This window comes from Gymnogyps californianus, chromosome 28 (assembly GCF_018139145.2).
Source record: "Gymnogyps californianus isolate 813 chromosome 28, ASM1813914v2, whole genome shotgun sequence".
In the NCBI taxonomy this organism is placed as follows: Eukaryota; Metazoa; Chordata; class Aves; order Accipitriformes; family Cathartidae; genus Gymnogyps; species Gymnogyps californianus.
Genome location: NC_059498.1, coordinates 2,427,577 through 2,447,316, shown reverse-complemented (window position 1 = coordinate 2,447,316; position 19,740 = coordinate 2,427,577). Strand labels below are relative to the sequence as shown.

The 19,740-nt window shown below is 57.4% G+C and overlaps 1 protein-coding gene across 1 annotated transcript; it reads right to left on the bottom strand.

Annotated features, from left to right (window-relative positions):
* Positions 1-263: 263 nt before the first annotated feature.
* Positions 264-19,448, bottom strand: NMT1 (N-myristoyltransferase 1). The gene is made up of 12 exons (XM_050911678.1): positions 19,263-19,448; positions 12,225-12,336; positions 10,721-10,865; positions 8,241-8,359; positions 7,589-7,680; positions 6,817-6,933; positions 6,155-6,325; positions 5,666-5,774; positions 4,402-4,572; positions 3,956-4,123; positions 3,381-3,518; positions 264-1,791 (listed from the first exon to the last, which is right to left on the bottom strand). Exons 1-12 carry the CDS (start codon positions 19,388-19,390, stop codon positions 1,771-1,773), a joined length of 1,491 nt encoding a protein of 496 aa, XP_050767635.1. The 5' UTR covers positions 19,391-19,448; the 3' UTR covers positions 264-1,770.
* Between the last annotated feature and the right edge of the window lie 292 nt (positions 19,449-19,740).

Genomic DNA, 19,740 nt, shown 5'->3' with positions numbered 1-19,740 from the left:
TGTCAAGCCAGTCGAATAAAGGTTTTATTTTAACAGAGCCTGTCCCGGCGTCCCTGTCACCTCCTGGGGCCCGTTGGGGGCGGGGGGGAGAGGCTGGCGGGGGGGGGGGATAAGGGCTGAGCCCACCCCCAAATGCAGCACTGCCCCGGGGAGCTGCCAAGCACCGATGGGGGCCGGGGGGGGAAGCTCGTTGGAGCAGCCCTCAAAACTGCTGCGGGGACAGGGGGAGGGTCCCGCCAGACACCCCCCCACCCGCACCCAGCCTCCCCCAGCCCAGGACACTGGGGACACAGGAGGGGACACAGAGGTACTTGCATAGGTGACACGGGACCCCGAGCACGGGGGATGTGATGGTGCTGCCGGGGGGGACATGATGGGCTCCTGGTCCCCCACCCAGGCCCTGCAGGTCCAGGCCAGGGTGGGCAAAGGCCCTCGGGGTCCGTGGTGTGCCACGGGGCACGACGGGGGCACAGAGGGACCGGGAGGCGTGGGAGTGCATAGATGGGGTCTTGGCCTTGGTGTGCAGCTTTGGAAACCTTTGGCTGGGAGGGCAGGAGCATCTCAGAGCAATTCACGGACACGGTTCATGTCACGGCAGGAAGCGTCAGGCTGCCCGGGCGCTCGTTTCCCGAGATATCTTGATGGGATAAACGTTTTCCATGAAAGAAAACATTTCCTTTACCTCGGAGGTTCCCATAGCACAAGATGACGAGCCTGGTGGAAGAGGCAACTGGGCTGGCTGGAGAGGCTGAAGGCCCGGGGCGATGCCGACGGCGTGTCGCAGGGCAGTCGCTTGCACGTGTATCCGTATTTCCACGCTTCCAGAGCAAAGCAGCTGAGCAGAGAGCCCCGAGGTGCGGCAGCGGCGATGGATCATCCCCCTGATGCCCGCAGCCCCGGCGTCACGAGGGGTGGCGGAGAGGAACGACCCTGAGGAGTCCAAGCAGAGCGGGGTGTGCCGGACGAGCTCCGGAGGCAGCGAGGAGCCGAGTCCCCCCGTATCTTCGGGCGTTGCTGCTCCTCGGTTCAGCACTTGCCCCGTTCAGCAGAGAGGGTTCGAGTCTCCGAGGCTGGGGAGGAGAAGGGACAAGGCATCGCTTGCACAAATAGCCCTTAGAAAGAAATTTCGATGTGCTCCCGAGCCCACGGGGAGGGACAGTGCCATCCTCCCGCTCCAGGCACCCGCGGGAAGGACCGAGTTTAACGGAGGAGGGAGCAAACCGGGGGAAAACAGCTGAGCAGGGGACAGAGCCCAAAACACCCTCCAGGCAGGCAGGAGGGCTCGGCAGCCTGGCCACCGCATCCTGGTGCTTCACCACGCCGGCGCTGAGCCATTTGGCACAGCAAACATCTACCTCCGTTGGCGCCGTCGAGAAAAGTCACGGTCCAGCGACCTGGAGGTGGCCTTCAGCAGATGAATGCAACTCATGTCAGTTTGGAACAGGAAAGATTTAAAATATATATAATATATACTTTTATTATTCACCCGTTAACTCCATTATATGCCAATCATGAGCTAGTTTCAGCAGTTACATTCCCTTGATCACGTCTTTACGAGGATGCAATTAAATCAAAACAAAGGAGACCGCTGACGCCAGCGGGGGAGCGGTGGCCGGCGCTGCGGGACGCGGTCAGTGAATCCAGGCGGTGGGCAGCTGCGCGGCTGGTTTGGTTCCACCTCTCCCGGCGCGGGTCCGGCTTCGGCAGAAAGGGCGAGGGCAGCACCTCCGCCGGGCTCGGCTCCTCCGCGCTCTCCTGGCAAGGGCTCGCTTACTGCAACACTAGTCCGACCTGGGGGAATCAACGGAGACAGCAGGTCAAGATGTGCCCGAGCATCAGAGCGAGCTCCGGGCAGACGCAGCTTGCAAGCCCTCACTGTGCTGGCCGGGAGGGCTCAGCACCATCTGCGTGGGTTTTCCCACTGGTTTTGGGATATTTGGGAGCAGGGAGAGCTCCGGGCATGCGGCCGAATAGGGGCACGGACCCTGCTCAGCTCCGATCTGGGGAGGTGACTGATGTTTGGGGTGTGACAAGCCCGGGCAGTCTGCAAGACAGCCTTGATTTAGGAGCCAAGGTTGTTTCTAAGCTAATAACAACAGATTTGGGAGAACCTGCTTCCCGAGAGCCTGGTACCGGGACAGGCCCCTCGGCAGGCAGCCGGCACTGCTGGGTGCTCTCCGGCCGCTGCATGACCGGACATGCTGGTGGCTGGTCCCGGGCTCCAACCCTCTGGAGTCACGGGCAGCCCCACTGCAGGGTACAGCCGGAGAGCAGCTCCCAGCACCAGGCTCTCCAACCCACCAGCTCTCCCAGTGAGGAAAGGGATTGCTGAAACCTCCCAGGAACCTCCTGGAGCTTTCTGAAAGGCTCACCGGCAGGGCAAGGCTGGTTTAAGGCGTGTGGACTTGTACCCGCAGAGACAGACCTGGCTTCACACGCTCTGTGAAGGGAGCCAAAGCCCCGTTACTGCCGTTAAGGCATTAATTAGCTGTTGTGACACAGCGCAGGCAGGCTGCAGCGCTGCGCAGCCGAGCAGCCTCTGGTTCTCAAGCACCATCCTCTCCAAGGTGGCTGTGGACCGGACAGATGCTGAACCACATCTTCAGGGTGGAGATACAGCAGTAACTGGGTGCTGCCTAAAAATGGCCCAGGGCAGGCAGTCAGGGTGTCTACAGCCGCAGCGCTTGGAGCAGGTGGGTGGGGAGCGAGCTGCTGGCCGTGGGGACAAGGTGACACCCCTGCGATCCCGTGGCTCAGCCCCTCCGCACACGCTACAAGTGACCGTGCTGGCAGAGCTCCCCATCGTCATGGGGTCCTACTCAACAGCGACCCAACGGCTCTCAAGCTCGTCTGTTCTCTCTAGAGGGGTTGTTGCTCGTCTCGCCCCATCACGACAGACTGACACACAGGCTACAGGGCTGCGCGGTGACACCCGGGTCCTGTGTGGGCTCACAGGGCACAGCAACCACCTCCCAGGTGACTGTCACAACCACCGGTGTCACATCTGTCACCCTGCAGCCCTCTGCCTGTCTCCTCTCTGTACCTGGCCTCCTTCCACAGAGGGAAGAGGTCATCCATGCAGATGTGCGTGAGGTTAAGGACTCTGAACCTGCACTAGTCCAAGAGTAAAATGAGCCTGGGGGGACAAGCGGTGAGTGCTTTTCCCCACGGACACCCTCTGTGCAAGCACAGCGGGGAGAGCACAGAGGAGCCGTCACTGGATTCACCCCTTACTGCGTGTAACACTGCACCAGACAGCGGCTGGCCTGGGAACGCCGAGCCGCGTGTGATGGCAAACTCATCTCCCTGGGGGCTGCGGGGCCAAGACCCCTTCCCGTGCACTGGCCGGGCTGGAAGACCCCGCACCGCACGGCACTGACCTTCTCTGGTGCCATGCTGGGACACTTCCAATTGTACAGGTAATACTGCAGGTTCCCGTCCCCGATCCCAAACTTCAGCTTCTCCAGGAAGGTTTTGTTTTCCATGAGATCCAGTGCATTGAAGACGTCGAATCCTTTCTGCACGGGCAAGACACGAAGCCATCAGATCCTCCTGCTTACATGCTGAGGAATTCCTCCCATCCGTGAGCTGCCTGCTCCCTCTCCTGCCCAGCTTTGCACCCCCAGAAGAAGGGGCCGAGGCCACCAGGGAAGAACTTAGCATCGGCGTACCCACCCTCAATTCAAGTGCTACGGACATATGGCAATATCGTTTGCTGTAAGAAATGAGTAGACACCCTGAGCTCAGCTCAATGCTAGCTGGAAGGTTCAGGCTCCCCCTGCGTCCCTCTCCTGGGCGGCAGATCCTTTAGGATTTGGGTTTGTACAGCCCTGGGTACAAGCCCTGCCCCATGGCCGGCCCTCCCCACAAACCCAAGGGCAGCCAGGTGAGCGGTGAGCTGCCCGGTGCCCGGTGAGCTGCCCGGTGGTGCCGCCCCGGCCCTGCCATCACTCACCGACTTGGCGAGTATGAGAGCATCACTCATGAGGTCGATGAGAGGCGTCTTGGTGTGAACGTTGTAGAAGGAGTAAGCAGCTTTCAGGCTCTTGTGAGTCGGGTGGTTCATGATGGTGGAGGGCAGCGTGTAGAAGCTCAGGAAGTCTGTCACCTCCCCTGGGGCGCTCTGGAAGGCAGAAGTGACACCGCAATACATCAGAGCCAGGATAAAGCCCGGCCGGAGCCTTAGAGGGGCTTTGCCAGTCTGAGTGATGTGTGGGCTCCCTGCGAGGAGACTCGGTGCAGCGCAGGATGGAGAGGCACCATCCACCAGCAGCTCAAACCTCCCACCCTGGCATAGCATCTCACTGCCTGGGGCAGCAACCTCCCCGATCGCTCCCACAGCTTGCTTCCAGTGGAGGCAGAAGTCCTGGAAAACCCCCCGTCTTGCTCCTGCCCCCTCACCTCTACCACAAATGTGTCGATGATGTTCTCCTGAGGTAAGAACCAGTGCTCCACCTCGTCTCGGCTCATGACGGGCGTCAGGTGGAACTGCTTCAGGTACTCGGTCAAGAGCTTGTGCACCGCGGAGATATCTCTGTGCTCCATTGGCCGCAAGCCGGGAGTCTTGGGAGTCTACAGAAAGCGGGACAAATCATTTGCGTTGCTTGCACGGTGGCTTTTATCACCCAAGGGCTCTCCGACAAGCGGCACGGAGATGCTCTCTGCTTAGATCAGCCCATTTTCAGTCCCACAACCCAGCACTCTCCCCCCCAGCCCTGCTTGCCCAGCAGAAGAATGGATGCAATCGGCCGTGACACTGATGGCAAAGACCACAGGGAAGCACAGCGGGTCCCAGAGCCCCACGTGCCAGGTCAAGTCCCGCTGGAAGTGGCCTCCTACCCACTAACGACACAAGATCTCTGCTTCCCTCCAGGTCTCTGCTCCCACTCACAGCAGGGACAGGCTGGGAGACGTGCCCCAGGCACCGCAAGGAACTGCCTGACGTTATTTCCAGTTGGACTCAATTTCTAATCTAGGGTTGGGACCGCTCAGCAAAGCCCAGGTCAAGCAGCACAGACTGCTTCTGGGTCTGGGTTTCTGCGCAAAAATCGGTAGCTACAAAACAGCAGCTGGTGCCTTTGCTGCGGCGGGAGGCAGGAGACAGGAGCCATGTGCTGCCCAGCGCTAAAACAGAGCTCTCCAACCGAAACGAGCAGCTCTGACCGACAGAAGGAAGCCAACAAGGTCGGGGAAGGTGGTGGCAATTTTAATGCTTGCTTTGTTTTTTCTCCCATATCCAGCTGGGGAACTTCTCCAGCAGGACAACTGCAGTGACAGAACCGATCAGTTTGACTGAAGAATGAGGGACTAACCCAATTCAAGGTCACTCCAAGGCTGTGTTTGGACAGATGAAGGCTGTCATATCTGCGTTCTCATTTTACCAGGAGGACAGGATATGACTCACCATGAAACAAAAGCTCACAGGGTCCTCTAGCTGCAAGAATTTGCCCTTAAAATGCAGGTACCCAGGCAAAAGTAAAGATTAAATAAAGCGCAACGGCTTGACAGAGTCATTTACTACATGAAACAAACCCCAGCTCTCCAGGCAGAGGACTCGACCTCGGCCGAGATGTTTGTGTCTCCAGTTCCCAGCCTCGCCCCTTGCTCAGCGAGGAGCAATTCATGAGCTCTGCCTCCGCGGCTCACAGCCCCGGCTGGCACCCACCTCGGGCAACCGGTAAAGCTTCATGGTACGTTGCATAGTCATGTTCCTGCTCAGGTGGGAAAATTTGACCTCAATGAGTTTCCGAGGATTCAGGGACCGGTGCCAGTACCTGCAGAAACACAGTCGCGGTGGGAGACTTGTTCTTGGGCAGCGGGACGGCCGCACGGGCACGAGGTTCTCGTAGCTGCCATGAGAGGGCAAGCGAGAACATCACGCTGGCTCGCAAAGAGGCCAGCAGCTCCCGCAGAGAAAAACAAGGGCGGCCTGGAGCGCTTCTGCTGCAGAAAGTTTCCTGTCTTGTGATACATGAGCAGCTTAAGCAAAGCTACTGGACTTAATCCTGGAAGGATGGTGTGGGGAGGAGAAACCTGGGCTGGAATTGATCTCTCCTGTCCCAGAGAATCCCGCACACGATACATGCCACAGAGGGGATCTCGGCAAGGGAAGGTCTGCAGACAGAAATCTCTTTGGAGAACCATAGACACTCACCTGCAAGTCCCCACAGGCTTTGGCAGCACCACTCCTGCAGTGTAAACAGCCTGAAAGATCCCCTCCAGATGAACCCGCCGTGTGATCTCACGGATCAGAACTGGAGCCACCCGTTTCGAGCGCAACTTTTTGTGGACGCACAGGAAGTTTATCTCTACCATCTTCTTCTCTCTTGGGAAAGAAACAATGCAGAGCATGAGACCCGACTGTCCTAACCTGGGAGGATCAGTCCAACGCCCTGGGCAATTTACCTCCAGCCCCTTCAAGAGAAAGAGGTGTCAAACCCTCAGGGAAGGCCAAGGGGCAAAGGCTGGGTTTGGAGAACTCTCCCTTAAGCTGCTACCCAAGGTTTTCCCAGGGAAAATGGTCTCCATCCAGCCCTGGAGGCTTTCTGTAAGCCAGAGCTCTAAGCTGACCTCACTTGTTGAGGAAAACAGCCTTCATGGCTGCTAACTAGATGATGTCCTGGCACAGAACTTCACTGCCCACCTTCAATATCCCCCACCTTCTCCTCCAAGGAGCAAAGCATCTCCACGGCTGAACGGCGTAGGTCTGGCTCGGTTGGTTGGGGAGGACAACGTAGCCAGACCTCCTCAGCGCTCCCAGGAAGCCCCACATGCCATCAAGGGGCACGATGAGAAATGCAGCCGAGCAGTACTCACGTGTCATAGATGTGGATAGTGGCTGGAATCGCGCTGATAAATCCAACCAGCTTCTTGCTGGAGACAACTCTGACTCCACAGTGCCACTGGGGCAACCAGCCCGGAGGACGCAGTGCCCTGGAGAAGAGACACACTTCAGAAGTCACGTCCCATCAAAGGTCCCCAGTGTACCTGCTCCTGCCTCCCCACCCTGTCCTGGGATGCCCTGTGTCCTGCTCCAGGCTGCCCAACGCAGCTGTGGGTTTGCAGGCAGGAGGATGAGAAGGTGCCAGTGATGTGACAAGGCAGGACTGCTGGGATGCAGGGCAATTCCTGCACTCTGTGGCCAAGGCAAGTTCTCACCAGCGACACAGGAGGAAATCCACGTTCCTCGATTCATGAACGCCCTGAGGAAAACAGCAGCTCCGCTGCAACAGGTCTCCATGTGTTATTGCTGGCAACATTACTTGGCAGCCACCTTCATCCTACAGCTCCAGGGCACTGAGAAGCTCCTCAGCTACCGGGATTTTTTACAAACACTCCAGGGATCAAACCAAAGAGGAAAAAAAATCCGGTTTTAGGCTCCCATATCTCAAAGAAGCCAGAGGCAGGCAGGGCTGGGCGAGAGACCCCTCTCGCAGTGTACCTGGGACACTGCACACGGTGACAGATGGGGAAGGGAGATTTCGGAAAGAAGTGAGACAGGATAAGCAAAGGCAGCTGCAGCGCTGTCACCGGGATCAGACCTGCCAGCATCCAACACCCTCTGCTCCGCGGCTGTGGTGCCACTCACCACAGCAGGAACTCTGGAGAGTAATCGAACCGGAACATGTTGTCGTCGTCCTCCACGTAGTTCTCGTTCAGAAGCGTGTACAGCTCTTTCAGCTAAAGCAGGAGAGACCAAGCAGGTCAAGAGTTATTCAGCCATCACGCGCCCCAGCTGCCCTGAGACGGGACTGGGAAGACTTTTTGTGTGGCCACAGCAATGGGTGCCACATGCAGCCATGTCCCTGCTACCGGCACCATCCCCCTGCTCCGGGCTCCTGAACCGGTGCTGCTGCAGAGCCGGGTAAGCAGCAGGACACACAGATAAGTCCCATTACCCTCGGGTCAACTCCCAGGGAGGTGGGTCACAGTCTGGAGGGTCTTCCTGAGGGAAAACTCCTGGCTTCAGACATCCTTATGCTTAACAAGCATGTGGAGAAGTCCCCGTTCATCCCCATGAAGGGCCAACACGGGATGGGTGAGAGGTAACTGCACGGGGGGGAAGTCAGACCCATCTAACTCCAAGGAGACGGTGTGGCCACTGAGCTGGAGAGTTGCCTGGTGTGGTGAAGGACATGTTCCCATCCTGAAAACCATCTTTGGCAGTCCAAGCATGGAACTGCTGATGGTGCAACGGAGACGCCCACTCAACACGTGTGTGCCGAGCTGCCTGTACTCACCACGCCTCTATCCCCAAGGTCCAGGGCATCCCAGGTGAAGCCTTGGGGCAAGGTGTATGGCTCCTGACGGATATTGTCTTTGTCTGGCTCAACAGGACCGTGGGTGTTCACCACTTCTCCTGTAAGAGAGAGCAGGGAGCCATGCAGATGCTCTCTGCTGTTTGAGGCCAAGTCTCCACGACACCTCGATCTGGGACCAACATGGCCCACTTCCCCAGACGGTCTGCGCTGGCGCGGGCAGCCAGGGATCGCCATTTCACCCACCCGGTTTGGGACATGCCACGCGTCCGACGCGACACAGGGGCACAGAACCAAACCTCCTCTTTCAGGGGCAATGGTGGAGCCCATCGGGCAGCAGAGAGGAGGCGACCAAACTGATCAGAGCTTCAGAGCTACGTCCTCCCGGTCCACGCGTGATGCCTTACCCTTCCCCATCCCCACAATCCCAACCTCGGCCAGCACTTTCCCATGAGCCGCTCCATCGGATGGTGGCTCTCTCCCTGCCAGCTCTGGCTCCTGCAATTTAGCAAGCGTCAGGGTTTCCTTCCCACTGCGCTTAAAGAAGAGCTGCAGTGAACAAGACAACTTTTGTTCAAAAAACACTGACTCCTAAAGCCCCTGATTCAGCCAAGAGATGTCGGTTCAAGCACTGGCTTTCTCGGGGATGTCAACACAGTGGCATCACTTGAGTGCTGCCAAGAGAAGCAAGCCACGCTAATTAGGAATTCCCTTAAAAAGGGATTGAAAAGGTTTCCAGGCAATGGGGAGGTGAAGAAAAGCCCAGAGCAAGAATTGCCCCCATCACACCCACCCAGGGCAGCTTCCAGAAACGCTCACCCCTGGCCGTCCTCTCTGGTTTGAGCAGGTGCTGAACCGCTCTGAAATCCGGCCCCAAAAATCCCACAGCACTTTTGTTACCCGACCCTAAATAGCCTCGTGTACGTAACGCTGTGTGCCAGAGCGTGCTCCTGAGCAAGGGCCACGAGAGACGCTGGGACCCAGCGAATGGCCGGCAGCCAGAGCACAGCCAGCAATTTGGTGTACTGAGGAGCGGGCCGGTTTGTGCCTCTCCTTCCCCAGAAGACACCTTCCACCCTTCCTCCAGGGTTTACCCAAGCAGAAATGATGTCTGCCATGTCCAAGATCCTCTGGGAAAAAGGGAAAATATAAGATCAGGCTTTGCTGTCTCACATAACCCCGTGCCATCTCACTATGATCTTCCCAGCACAAAGCTGAGACCATCGCTCCCAGCAAACAGTCTTTGAGACCAAACAAAGCCTCAGACTGGTGCTGACAACATGAAAAGGGAATCAAACACGGTGTTTGCAGCAAGAGGGGTCGGACACAACCCCATGAAGGATATTACTGAAGAGCAGCCAATCTGAAGCCATGACAAGCTTCAGGTAAATCTAGAAACTATGGGCTTGGACTCATTCTCTAGTTCTCCTGAGCTCTGTATGGATTTTGCTGGGGGATGCAGGGGACGGAGAGCCTAAGCAAAGCAATCCCAGGCACCCTGGGAGCGCTGCAGGTTTGCTCCAACTAGCTCAGGAACAAGCGCCTTCCAGCCACGCAGCTCTGCAGCAGCGCGCCCCTCTTCCTTTCACAATCTGCTCAGCTGTCAAGCGCCGCTGCCACGCTGAGAAACGCCTCTCATTACCGACAGCAGATCGCTTTTGATGCAGGCTGACAGCATCAAGAGCAAACTGGAGGAAGGGCTGGAGCAAGGACTAGAGCTGGGAAGCACAGCCGGGCTGTTTGCAGGGGGAAGAGGGGATGACAAGATAGGCGTCCCCATCTTTAGACGGGTATGGCGGCTTGGGGGTGCAGATGCTCGCAAGGTTTGTGCCTCCCCTCTCCTGGCTCTCCTAGCTCAGCCCCAGCACCCGCCCGTGCCAGAGGCTGACAGGAGCCCAGCAAATCAACGATGTGGCAGCTCAGCACACGGACCTGCTTCCTTGAGCGGCTCCCATCACTGGCTGGCCCCATCTCACCCCAAGTTACCTTCCCCACCAAGGACTCCTTGCTGGGAAGCTTCAACCCCCAGAAAGGGGAGAGCTGGTTAGCTCCAAGTCCCCTAGGACTTGGGAAGAGGAAGGCTGGCAACACCCCGCACAAAACTTGGGCACAGACAGCTGGGGAGACCCAATTCAAGGGCTAAAGACTGAGATTAAGGGACGCCTAAACACAGGAGGCATCAAATCCGATGTCTGAAACGGCTCCTCGTCCCTCTCAACGCCCCCAGCCACCTGCACAGCTCTCCGGCAGCAGGGCTGGCTGCTCCGTCCATGATGCTGAACGGTGGACAAGCGTCACTGACGCCTTTGAAGCCCAGACAGAACAGCAGTGAGGGGCCATCCAGGGACTCGCTTGCTGGCCAGAGACCAACTTCTTTGGGCTTCTCTGAGGGCTTCTTTGAGCAGCCTGGGGACCACCAGGCTTCTCCCAAGGAGCACGAAATGGCAAGGGCCTGTACATACCTAGCTTGGGCACCGGCTGCGTGTCCCAGAACTGGTAGCTCCTCTTGCTGGCTTCCTCCATGGTTTTGGCAGGGCCCTGACCTACAGAGAAGAGCTCGATGGCTTTTTGAATCTCCTGGATCCTCTCAGCGGGTAAAGAGTTCACCTGAGGGCAGAAAAGGAGGGTGGAAAGACAAAATGAGTAAGCTGAGCCACCAGGTCTGTATTTCAGCTCCTCATTAGGGGAACCTGGAGCTGACCCTGCCTCAGGACACTGCCAGGAAGGGGAGAGGGGGCAGGAGACTCCCTTCCCAACCTAGATCCTCTCGTAACCCTCTACAAGATGGATGAACCCTTTTACCAGCCACCTGCCACACCTAGACCTGGTTTCTAGGCACTCCTGGGTCAAAGGGGATGGATGAACTGCCTTGAAATGCTTTAAGCTTCAGTCAAGAGGGTGCTGCAAGCCCCAAGAGCAAACCTTCCTGCCTCACCTTGGCTAACACCCACGCAGAGACACCCTGAGTCAACCCACACCCAGCGTTTGGGCTTTCTGCAGTGCCTTTTCTCTCTCACTGCTTCAGCCTCCTCTATCGAAGCTGGATCCATATTTGCAAACTGCAGCTTCCAGAGGAGTCCCTGGGCACCACGGACCAGGACAAGGCAGAGAGGCTGAGTCACGATGAAGGACATTTTCATCCTCCTCCTCCTCCCCAGGCAGACCTTGGCAGGGTGGGCAGCTCTGCGCTGAATTCACAACCCCAGCTCCTCCCTGATTCCCGGTGAAGTTAGTTTGAAACACTCAAAGCCCCAGTTTAATGCTCTGCACAGTCAGAAGGACAAAATACTAGAAATATTTGGATGGGAACTGGGCATCGGACAGCAAACAGCCTCTGCTGATGTGCAGATCTGTGTGTGTGTCCCCCGCCACAGGACCAGAGGGGACAAGAGGGGTGACTGCCAGCGCTGGGAGGGACAAGCCTTGCATGTCCCATGCTGCTTCACGAAGCACCGGCTGCTAGTCAGGATCGGGCAAAGTCAAGAGGGGTAAGACAGACCCTGCTCTGACCTGGCTGCTGTTCTTATGTTAATCAAGCAAAAAATCAACAACATCAGATGTCGCCCAAGAATAGGAAAATGCTTTCGTTGTGCTGGCTGTGGGCAGGAGAGGAAGCTGGCAGGTGGCAGCGTGGCGGTTCCCTGCCTGCGACAAGGCAGCTGGTGTCTGGAAAGAATAACTCAGAGGCGCCAGCCTGACCCTTTCACCGCAGCACAGGAACTGGCTGGGATATCCAGCCAAGGACCGCATTTACCCTGGAGTGCTCCGCAAACACCTTCCGCAACAACGGGAATTCCCACGCATGGAGCCAGGCTGGGAAATTACTCTAAACCTTAAGTTTTTTGAGCAGCCAAGTGCCTAAAACCAGGACTGGGAGACTCTTTCCTTGCCCTAAGCTACATCAGAGAGGTTCAGGACGGGGCTGGCTGTTGTGCGGGGCCGCGACTCCGGGAAGGGGTTGCTCACCTTCACCGGCTGATCCTGAGCCGGGTCGGGCTGATCTCCTCCTTTCTCTTTCTTCCGTTTGGGTTTCTTTTTCTTCTTTTTGGCTCCGCTGTCATTTGCTGGACTCAAGCCGCTAGGGAACAAAAGAAACATCATTGGAGCCTTGGGGTTTTCTTTTGGAGAACATTTATAGGGTTTCTGAAGCGCTCTCAAGAAAATACAATCCTTGCTCTGAGTCCAAGTCTCCAGGAGGGGAAATACAAAGTGCACAGGGGGTCCAGCCACGTGTCCTCTCCCTGGCATCCCCCCCAGCGGCAAGCTCCCAAAAGGGGACCAGCGCCAACATCTCCCACCCTGCAGGTTTGCTCAGCAGTGGGGAGTGAGCCCCGCACCGCAGGTGACCGCCTTTGCCATCACATCACCCTGCTTGGTCCCACATGCCCAAATCCACCCCACGGAGCGGCGGTGATGCCCAGCTTAGGGTTTTTCCGCCTCTCTCAGCTCAAGGATGGACGTGGGAGCAGCAAACGCTGGTCCAGCCTTGCAGATAAGGCACCGCAGCAGGTCCAGGCACCACCGAGGGGCTGGTGGCCAAGGACACTGCGCCAACTGTCACCCCACCTGCAGAGGTGATGATCTAGGGAGATGGGTGGCTGTTATACTGGAAAATTATTATATTGTTATGCTGCAGCTGGAAAATAGAGACCAAGCAGCAAATCTCTTTGGGAGCACAGGGTGGGAAGCGCCTGCGCCAGGGCATCGCTCCTCCTTCCAGGGATGCGGGGCAGCCCCGGATATCCAGATGATGATCACCCCAAAGCAGCCACAGGCGTGAAGCCCTGCACCGAGCCCGGCCTCACTGACGGGCAAGTCCGGGCCAGCGACCTGACGCCAAAACACGGGAGAGGTGCCTGCTCCTGGCATGGCACATGTGATCTCACCCCTGCGTGAGATACCCCGATGCAGGACAGGCGACATTACAGCTGGGGCACCGCAAGCCAAGAGCCTCCCTCCCAACGGTCCCCAAAACGGTCTCCAAGAGGGTCATGGCTCAGGTGGAAATTCAAGCCCAGAGACGGCTGGAGCAGGACCAAGTGGAGGGACGAGAGGGGAAGAGGGGGGGACACCAGGCCAGGGTGCTTTACCAGTGGTCGACACGCACAAGGGATCTTCTGCAAAGCAAGTCGGGGGACAGCGTGCATGCCACCAGTGTCGCTCAGCTCTGCCCCGTCCCTGTCAGTGCTGCCAAGTTGGTTTTGCAGTAAAACCACAGCATCTTTCCTCTTCTGTTTTCATTGCGGACGATAACTCGCATCCGGCTCGACGGGGAGAGGACAGAGCCGTGGAGAGTCCCGGGTGGGAGCTGCTCTTTGCATCAAGCGGCACAGCCGCAGCACACAGAACCGCAAGGCCCACCACTGGCGGGCACCATCGCCTACACCAGAGCGGGTCTCGCTGGAAACCGGTACAAGCTCTGCGGGACTGGGCCTGCCCCAGGGACCCCCCGCCAGCCCAGATGCTGTGGGATGTGTCCCTGCCCTCCTGTGCCCGGGGACCTCGTCCTCTTCTTTCCCCAAATCTCAGCTCGGGGATCCAAGCCAGTATATGTTTTACTCTACAATATAGAGGCGGCTCCTTCCTTGCACCCCCAAAACGATTGCTGCTTTCACAGCAGGGACAACCGCACAGCTCTGATCTGCCCAGAGGCAGACAGTGAACCGAAGGCACCGGCCAGCCTGGAAACCCCCCCCGAGTGCTGCTTACTCCTGGACCGGCTTAATGTCTTTACCAAACACAAGATAGTGGTGAAGAGGGTGGAGCAGGGAAAGAAGAAACATGCTGGAAAATATGTTGGAGCAGCATCCAACTATTTATTTCAGCAAGGCCAGGAAAAGGAGAGAGCCAGGAGGGGAATAAGGTTTAAAAAAATCCCTGGGCTGAGCAGCAAGTGAGTTTTGAAACCAGGGAAAAGTGGATAGAGACATTTTTTTTTGAGGGATGAAGCCGGGAGCGGTGGGTGTGGAGATGCCTGCAGACGGTGAGGCCGCTGACACTCGCGGCACAGAAACCCGATGTGACGGGCAGCCGTCGTCCTGCGGAGCAGAGACATCTGGTTTGCAGGACACAGAGCAGCTGAGCTGGGGAAGGCTTTCCTCCGGACAAAACCTGAACAGCAGCAGAGACTCTGCAGATGGCATTTGCTGGGGAAAAAGATTCCCGTCTATCAGTAGAGCCCCATGTGAAATACTGGGAAACAACAAGCATTTGCTCACCGGCACAGGGAACGAGCAGTTGCACGGGGCGAGCTGCTCCACAAAAGGGGGCTGGATGAGAAGCCCTCCTCTTCTCCAGAAGTGCTTTAAGCACTCGCAGCGGAGCAGAGAGAGGAGTAGCTGTGAAGCCGCAGCTCTGTGGGGATCAGCATCCCGCTGCGCTGCTGAACCATCCCTGGGGGGCACATCTCGCCTTTCCTCCCACCGCCGGGAAAGGGCTTTGCCTCCACCCGGGGAGACGCGAGCTCTGACATGACAGCAAAAGTAATTACGGCAAAGCGGTGCTGACACCGCTATTGATTTTAGTGACAAATGTGTGATGGGTTTTTTAACTCCTTGCAGAGGAGCACGGGCGAGACCTGGCAGATCCCCGACCAGCCGAGACGGCCACACTGAGGTCCTGGGATGAGCCAAACCATCCACCGTGGAGCTGCAATAAACACATCCAACTGATTTCTTACCAATTTTAACACCACAAATTGACGGCACGAGGCAGGTTTGTGAGCACATCCAAGGGCAGATGCCGGAAGCCACCCATTCCAAAGGAGATGGATGCATTTTCCCAGGTCATCTCCATGTCAGGATGCTGCAGGTGTCAGATGCGACAAACAAAATCCTCCCAGCCCCTGCGTATTCAGTCGGCATTGCTTTGCTTCATAAATCAGAGCTGCCAACTCCCAGCTTGCTACTAATGAGTTCAGCCCAACCAATATCACTTCACCCCCACACCAGGATCGCAGGTAAAAGCGCTGAGAAAAATCCTCCCTGATTTATGAGCCAAGCCGTCGTGACCTGGAAGAAATCAGGGTGGCATAAGGTGGGCTGAAGTTTTGCATTCCCAGGTGCCGTGGTGCGGGGAAGGGCCCCGCTCCAGCCGGGAGATGAAAACCAACCCAGCAGAGGAATGGCCAACATGTAGGAAAATGCTGGAAAACCCGAAGGTCCAACTCGCTACACCTAGGGAGGCAACAATTATAGGTATTTTCTATTTTAAAGTCCATTTAGGAAAGCAAATATCTTCTTCTTTATGCTCCAGTGTAGCTGCAGCCCCTCGGACGCTCCCCAAATTAACAGCAATGTCCCACCAGTGTCCTGGGACGAGCCACCACCGTCCAAAACCTCAGCTACCGCAGCTGATGCGACCCATGAAGCTGCGAGGGCTGAAGCTGGTTTCACCCCCCAGGAAGGGTTAATTGCCAGGCCAGCTCCTGTCTGACAGCCCACGGCCTTCCCGGCTGCACTTACAGCTTTTTTCCTCCCCTATCTCCTTTCCAGCCCGAGCTGCTCTGAGAGATAAAGCGGGTGGAGAAGGGCACGTTGGCTGCGCTATGCGAAACGTCTTTCGATTACCCGCGGGATCACAACGGTCTGTTTTCTGACTAAGGAAAACACTTTTCCCTTCTCCCAGGAAGGGCATCGCGTCCCTCATGGCCATTACCTATCGCTGCAACCCCCCTTCCCCGCCACCAGACAGCTCCTCGAGTTTGAGGGAAAGGAGACGGCGCTAACCACTGCACAGAAAATAATATCCATAACCTGAGCAATCTCGAAAATAGACTTTTGGAAGCACCTAAATAAACCGGCTGGGCTTGTTCAAGGGAAGACACGCTCAGACTGACTGTCCTCTACCAGCTCAGCCTCTCTGGAGGCTGGAAAACACCGGACACATCCAGTAACAAACTGGTGCTCAGCACCCACTTATCTATCAGCTGGATCCATGCGCGCTCCCGCTGTATTCCCAGATCCAAGAGCTTTATTTTTGCAAGGTGAGGGAGGAAACCACAAGGGAGGACAACTCCAGCTGTGGCCGGCTCCCTGCGGCTCCCTCAGCTCCCGAAGCCAGTGGGAAGCTCTGGGTCAGCACGGGGGGATTTCGATGGCAGGGGCAGGGTGTTATTTCCCGTAGCGTACACACTGCGGCGATCAAAAAGCCATCTTTTGCTACACAAATCGAAACACTGCGCTCGGGCTCACAGACCATCTCACACCTAAGGCAGCAAACAGTACCAAATGCTGCTGGTTCTTCCTCAAAACCCAACTGGAAACACAGATTCGGACAAGGGCTTGTGCAGTTTGCAATTCCTCCACCTCACAGCCTTGTTTCCTAGTCTGAAAGGTGTCAGATGAGAAATAGTAGATCCCTGCTCCGTATTTAGGTGCTGGAAAATCTTTCTGCCAAACCTGGGGCTAATCGGGCGCGGTACGTAGGCTGTAATCTCATTAGGGGCCGAAGCGAGGAGGGAGACTCTGCAGATGGCAGAGCACAGGTCCCGAAGCAGAGCATGCCATCACTGTGCTCCATATAATACCTAAAACTAAATTCTGCATGTTAGAGCATGGCAGTTGTCCCAGGAACATCCTCTCGCGGTGTAAGTGCAGGCAGGGATTGCCAAACCAGGCAGCTGCCCGCTGTCCCACAAAGAAAAGCCCCTTTCCTTTCCCCACACCCCATCCAGCAACAACCCAGTTCGTGCTGCAGGACCGTCCCTGAACTTTTCCCAACCAAAACCACTTCCCCAGGTGGTTTTGCCAACAACAGACACATTTCACGGGGCTGGGACACTCGAATCCTTGGTCTCACCGCTGCCGCTCTCTGCCTGTGAACCGACAAACCCCACCGGGCTCGCAGCAGCTCCGGGGAGCAGAGCCCGTGCCGGTGTACCTGCCTTTCCAGTGTCTTTTATCTACAATGGGAATAAACCCTCCACAGACACCGGAGACACGACAGAAGCCCTCTCCACACAAAGGAAATCACGACAGATAGAAAAGTGGGATTTTTTTCTTTTTCTTTGGGAAATCAACTTGGACAGCCGCAGGGGAGAGCAGTGCAGCCGCTTCCCAGCGCTGACACGGGACCGAGGCGGAGGAAAGTCAATTCCTCTTTCCTGTCCTTAAAAGGAAAGGAAGTATTGCTCTCGCTAAGCAATATTTTTATGTTTTAAATCTCAGAGCCAAGATCCAGTGACTCTTAACATGAAGTGGACAGAGGCAGGACTCCAAGCATTGCTCTGCAAACCCCAGCAGCTCAAGGCACTTCCCCTGCCCCATGTTTGGGGACAGCATTCAGCAGGGGTGACCAGAAACACTCCCACATCCCAGTGTAACACGACGGTATGAAATCAACGGAACCGATGTGCATCAAGAAAGAAACCCACCACCTTTCCTGCCACTTGGTCTTTTCTCTCCTATGTGGATACCCCATGAGGTTTGGGGGGGGGACAGGAGATTTGCCAGAGAGCTCCAAAGCCTCCCTGGCTTGCATTCATTATCGCTGTGCCCGTCAGTCACGCTTTCAACGTTATTTCCCAAGCGATCCAAACTCTCGAAGTGTATTTGTTACTGGACATTTCCCAGGCTGCCCGGTTAGCTTGCTGCACTTCAACGCTCGCCCTAGTCGGGGCAGGTAACTGCATTTTAACTCCTCAGGGTTGCAGGAGGTGCGATGCCCGTGCTAGAATACAAAGAGGGCTCAAGAACACACCTTTTCCTGGCAAAGGGCAGGCTGAACCGCCGGGCTGGGAAATAACGGTGATTAAGCACCGTGTCTCCTCTCTGCTTGGCTCTGGTTTCCACAAACCTAATCACGTCAGAGGGAAAGAAAAGAAAAATCTCCCCAAGCACGGCTAAACCTATTAAACTGAGACACGATGCCACACCCAGGAGGCAAATAAAATATAAACGGGCATCTATGCTGTCATAAAAAAGGCCTCTGTGATATTTCTTGTGTGACCTTTTATTCACTTCGGTTACTGGACAGGTGGGATTGCCTACAGAAATCTGCCAATGGAGGGAGAAGAGCTCTTCGAGCTGACGCTCTCCGCGTCGCAGGGCTGGAAAAGCAGCTGCTGGGACACTGGGCGAGCGGGAAGAGGAGCCCGGTGAGGCTCAGGTGCGTGAAGCATGAGGCGCGAAACCTCTGGAAACACGCAATGTGGCATAAGCCACACGTCGACGTGCCCTGCTGCATGCAAAGCCAGCAGGAACGAGGACAAAGCCTCTCCTGCAAACCACAGGCATGGCGAGGTAGCTCTGCGCCTTATTAATTAAGGCGGTGAGTAATGCCGGTACTACGTTAGGGATTTTAGATCTTTCCTACCTAGATGAGGACCTGCCTCGCCATGTGCGCTCACTCCCAGCCTCATTGTTGCTATTTCACCAATTCATACCTCTGGAGGCCGTGCTCCTCAAACCACAAGACGACGTCGGCTGAGCTTTGCAAAACCCCGGGCTGTGTTTCGGATAACAACAGGGCAGGTGTGCAGAAGCCTGGGCTTATTCCAGGGCACAGGGACAGCTGTGGGAGGCCACTGGCTCCGGGGAGCAGGACAACATGCCCAACCATGCCACCACCCTGGGTGCCACCGCGCTGCCGGAGATGCTGGGAGGGGGACGGGGCTTGTGCTGGAGAACAGAAGGAATGTGGGGAGACACACCCTAACGCAAGGACAAGAAGAGCTGCGAATTGGGCTCATTTCTGCCAAAAAAAGGCACTCGTGGCCCCTTTCTGCCTGCCCCGCAAGCACCGCGCAGGCCGTTACCCATCTACGCCACGGACGGGCCCGACCCTGCTTCGCTTCGGGACACGCTCCCACAGCAAGCGTGAATGGGAGCCAGCGGGCCCCTCCCCTTCGCCAGACAGACGGGCGGCGCGACCAATCGCAGCGCGGGATGCTGCCTGGCGGCCAATCAGCGCGCCCGCGGGGCGGGGCGCCGCTCACTTCCCGGCTGCTGCCCTCCTCAATGGGCCCGGCCGCCGCCGCGGCGGGCGGCCCCGGCCGCCGCTCACCCCCGGTTGGAGCCGTGCTCCGCCTCGTTCTCGCAGTCGCTGCAGTGCTCGTGGTCGTTCTCCTCCGCCGACGGCCGCGGAGGCCTCGCCGGTGGCCGCCTCACTGCTGTCTCACTGTCGTCCGCCATCTTGAAACGGGGCCTCGGCGCCTGCCGCACCCCCGTAACAAAGCGCGCCGCGATTGGGCGGGGGCCGCGGGGCATGCCGGGACCGGTAGTCTGCGCGGGCATGCGGGTGCCGGGCTGCGCCCGGGCCGGGACTGCGGTTCCCGTCGGCCTTTGGGGGCGTCCCGGGGCGGAGCTCCGGGGCGGCAGGGCTCTCGCACACCGGGGCAGCCGTGCGAGGCCACCCGCCGTGGCGGAGAGCCGCGGCCCGTCCCCTCCGTCGCCCGTCCCCCTCCGAGGCCGCGGTGTCCGCGCGCCCCCTCCCCGCTTCCTGCCCGAGGGGGCGGGCCGAGCTCAATGAGGGCGGTGTCGAT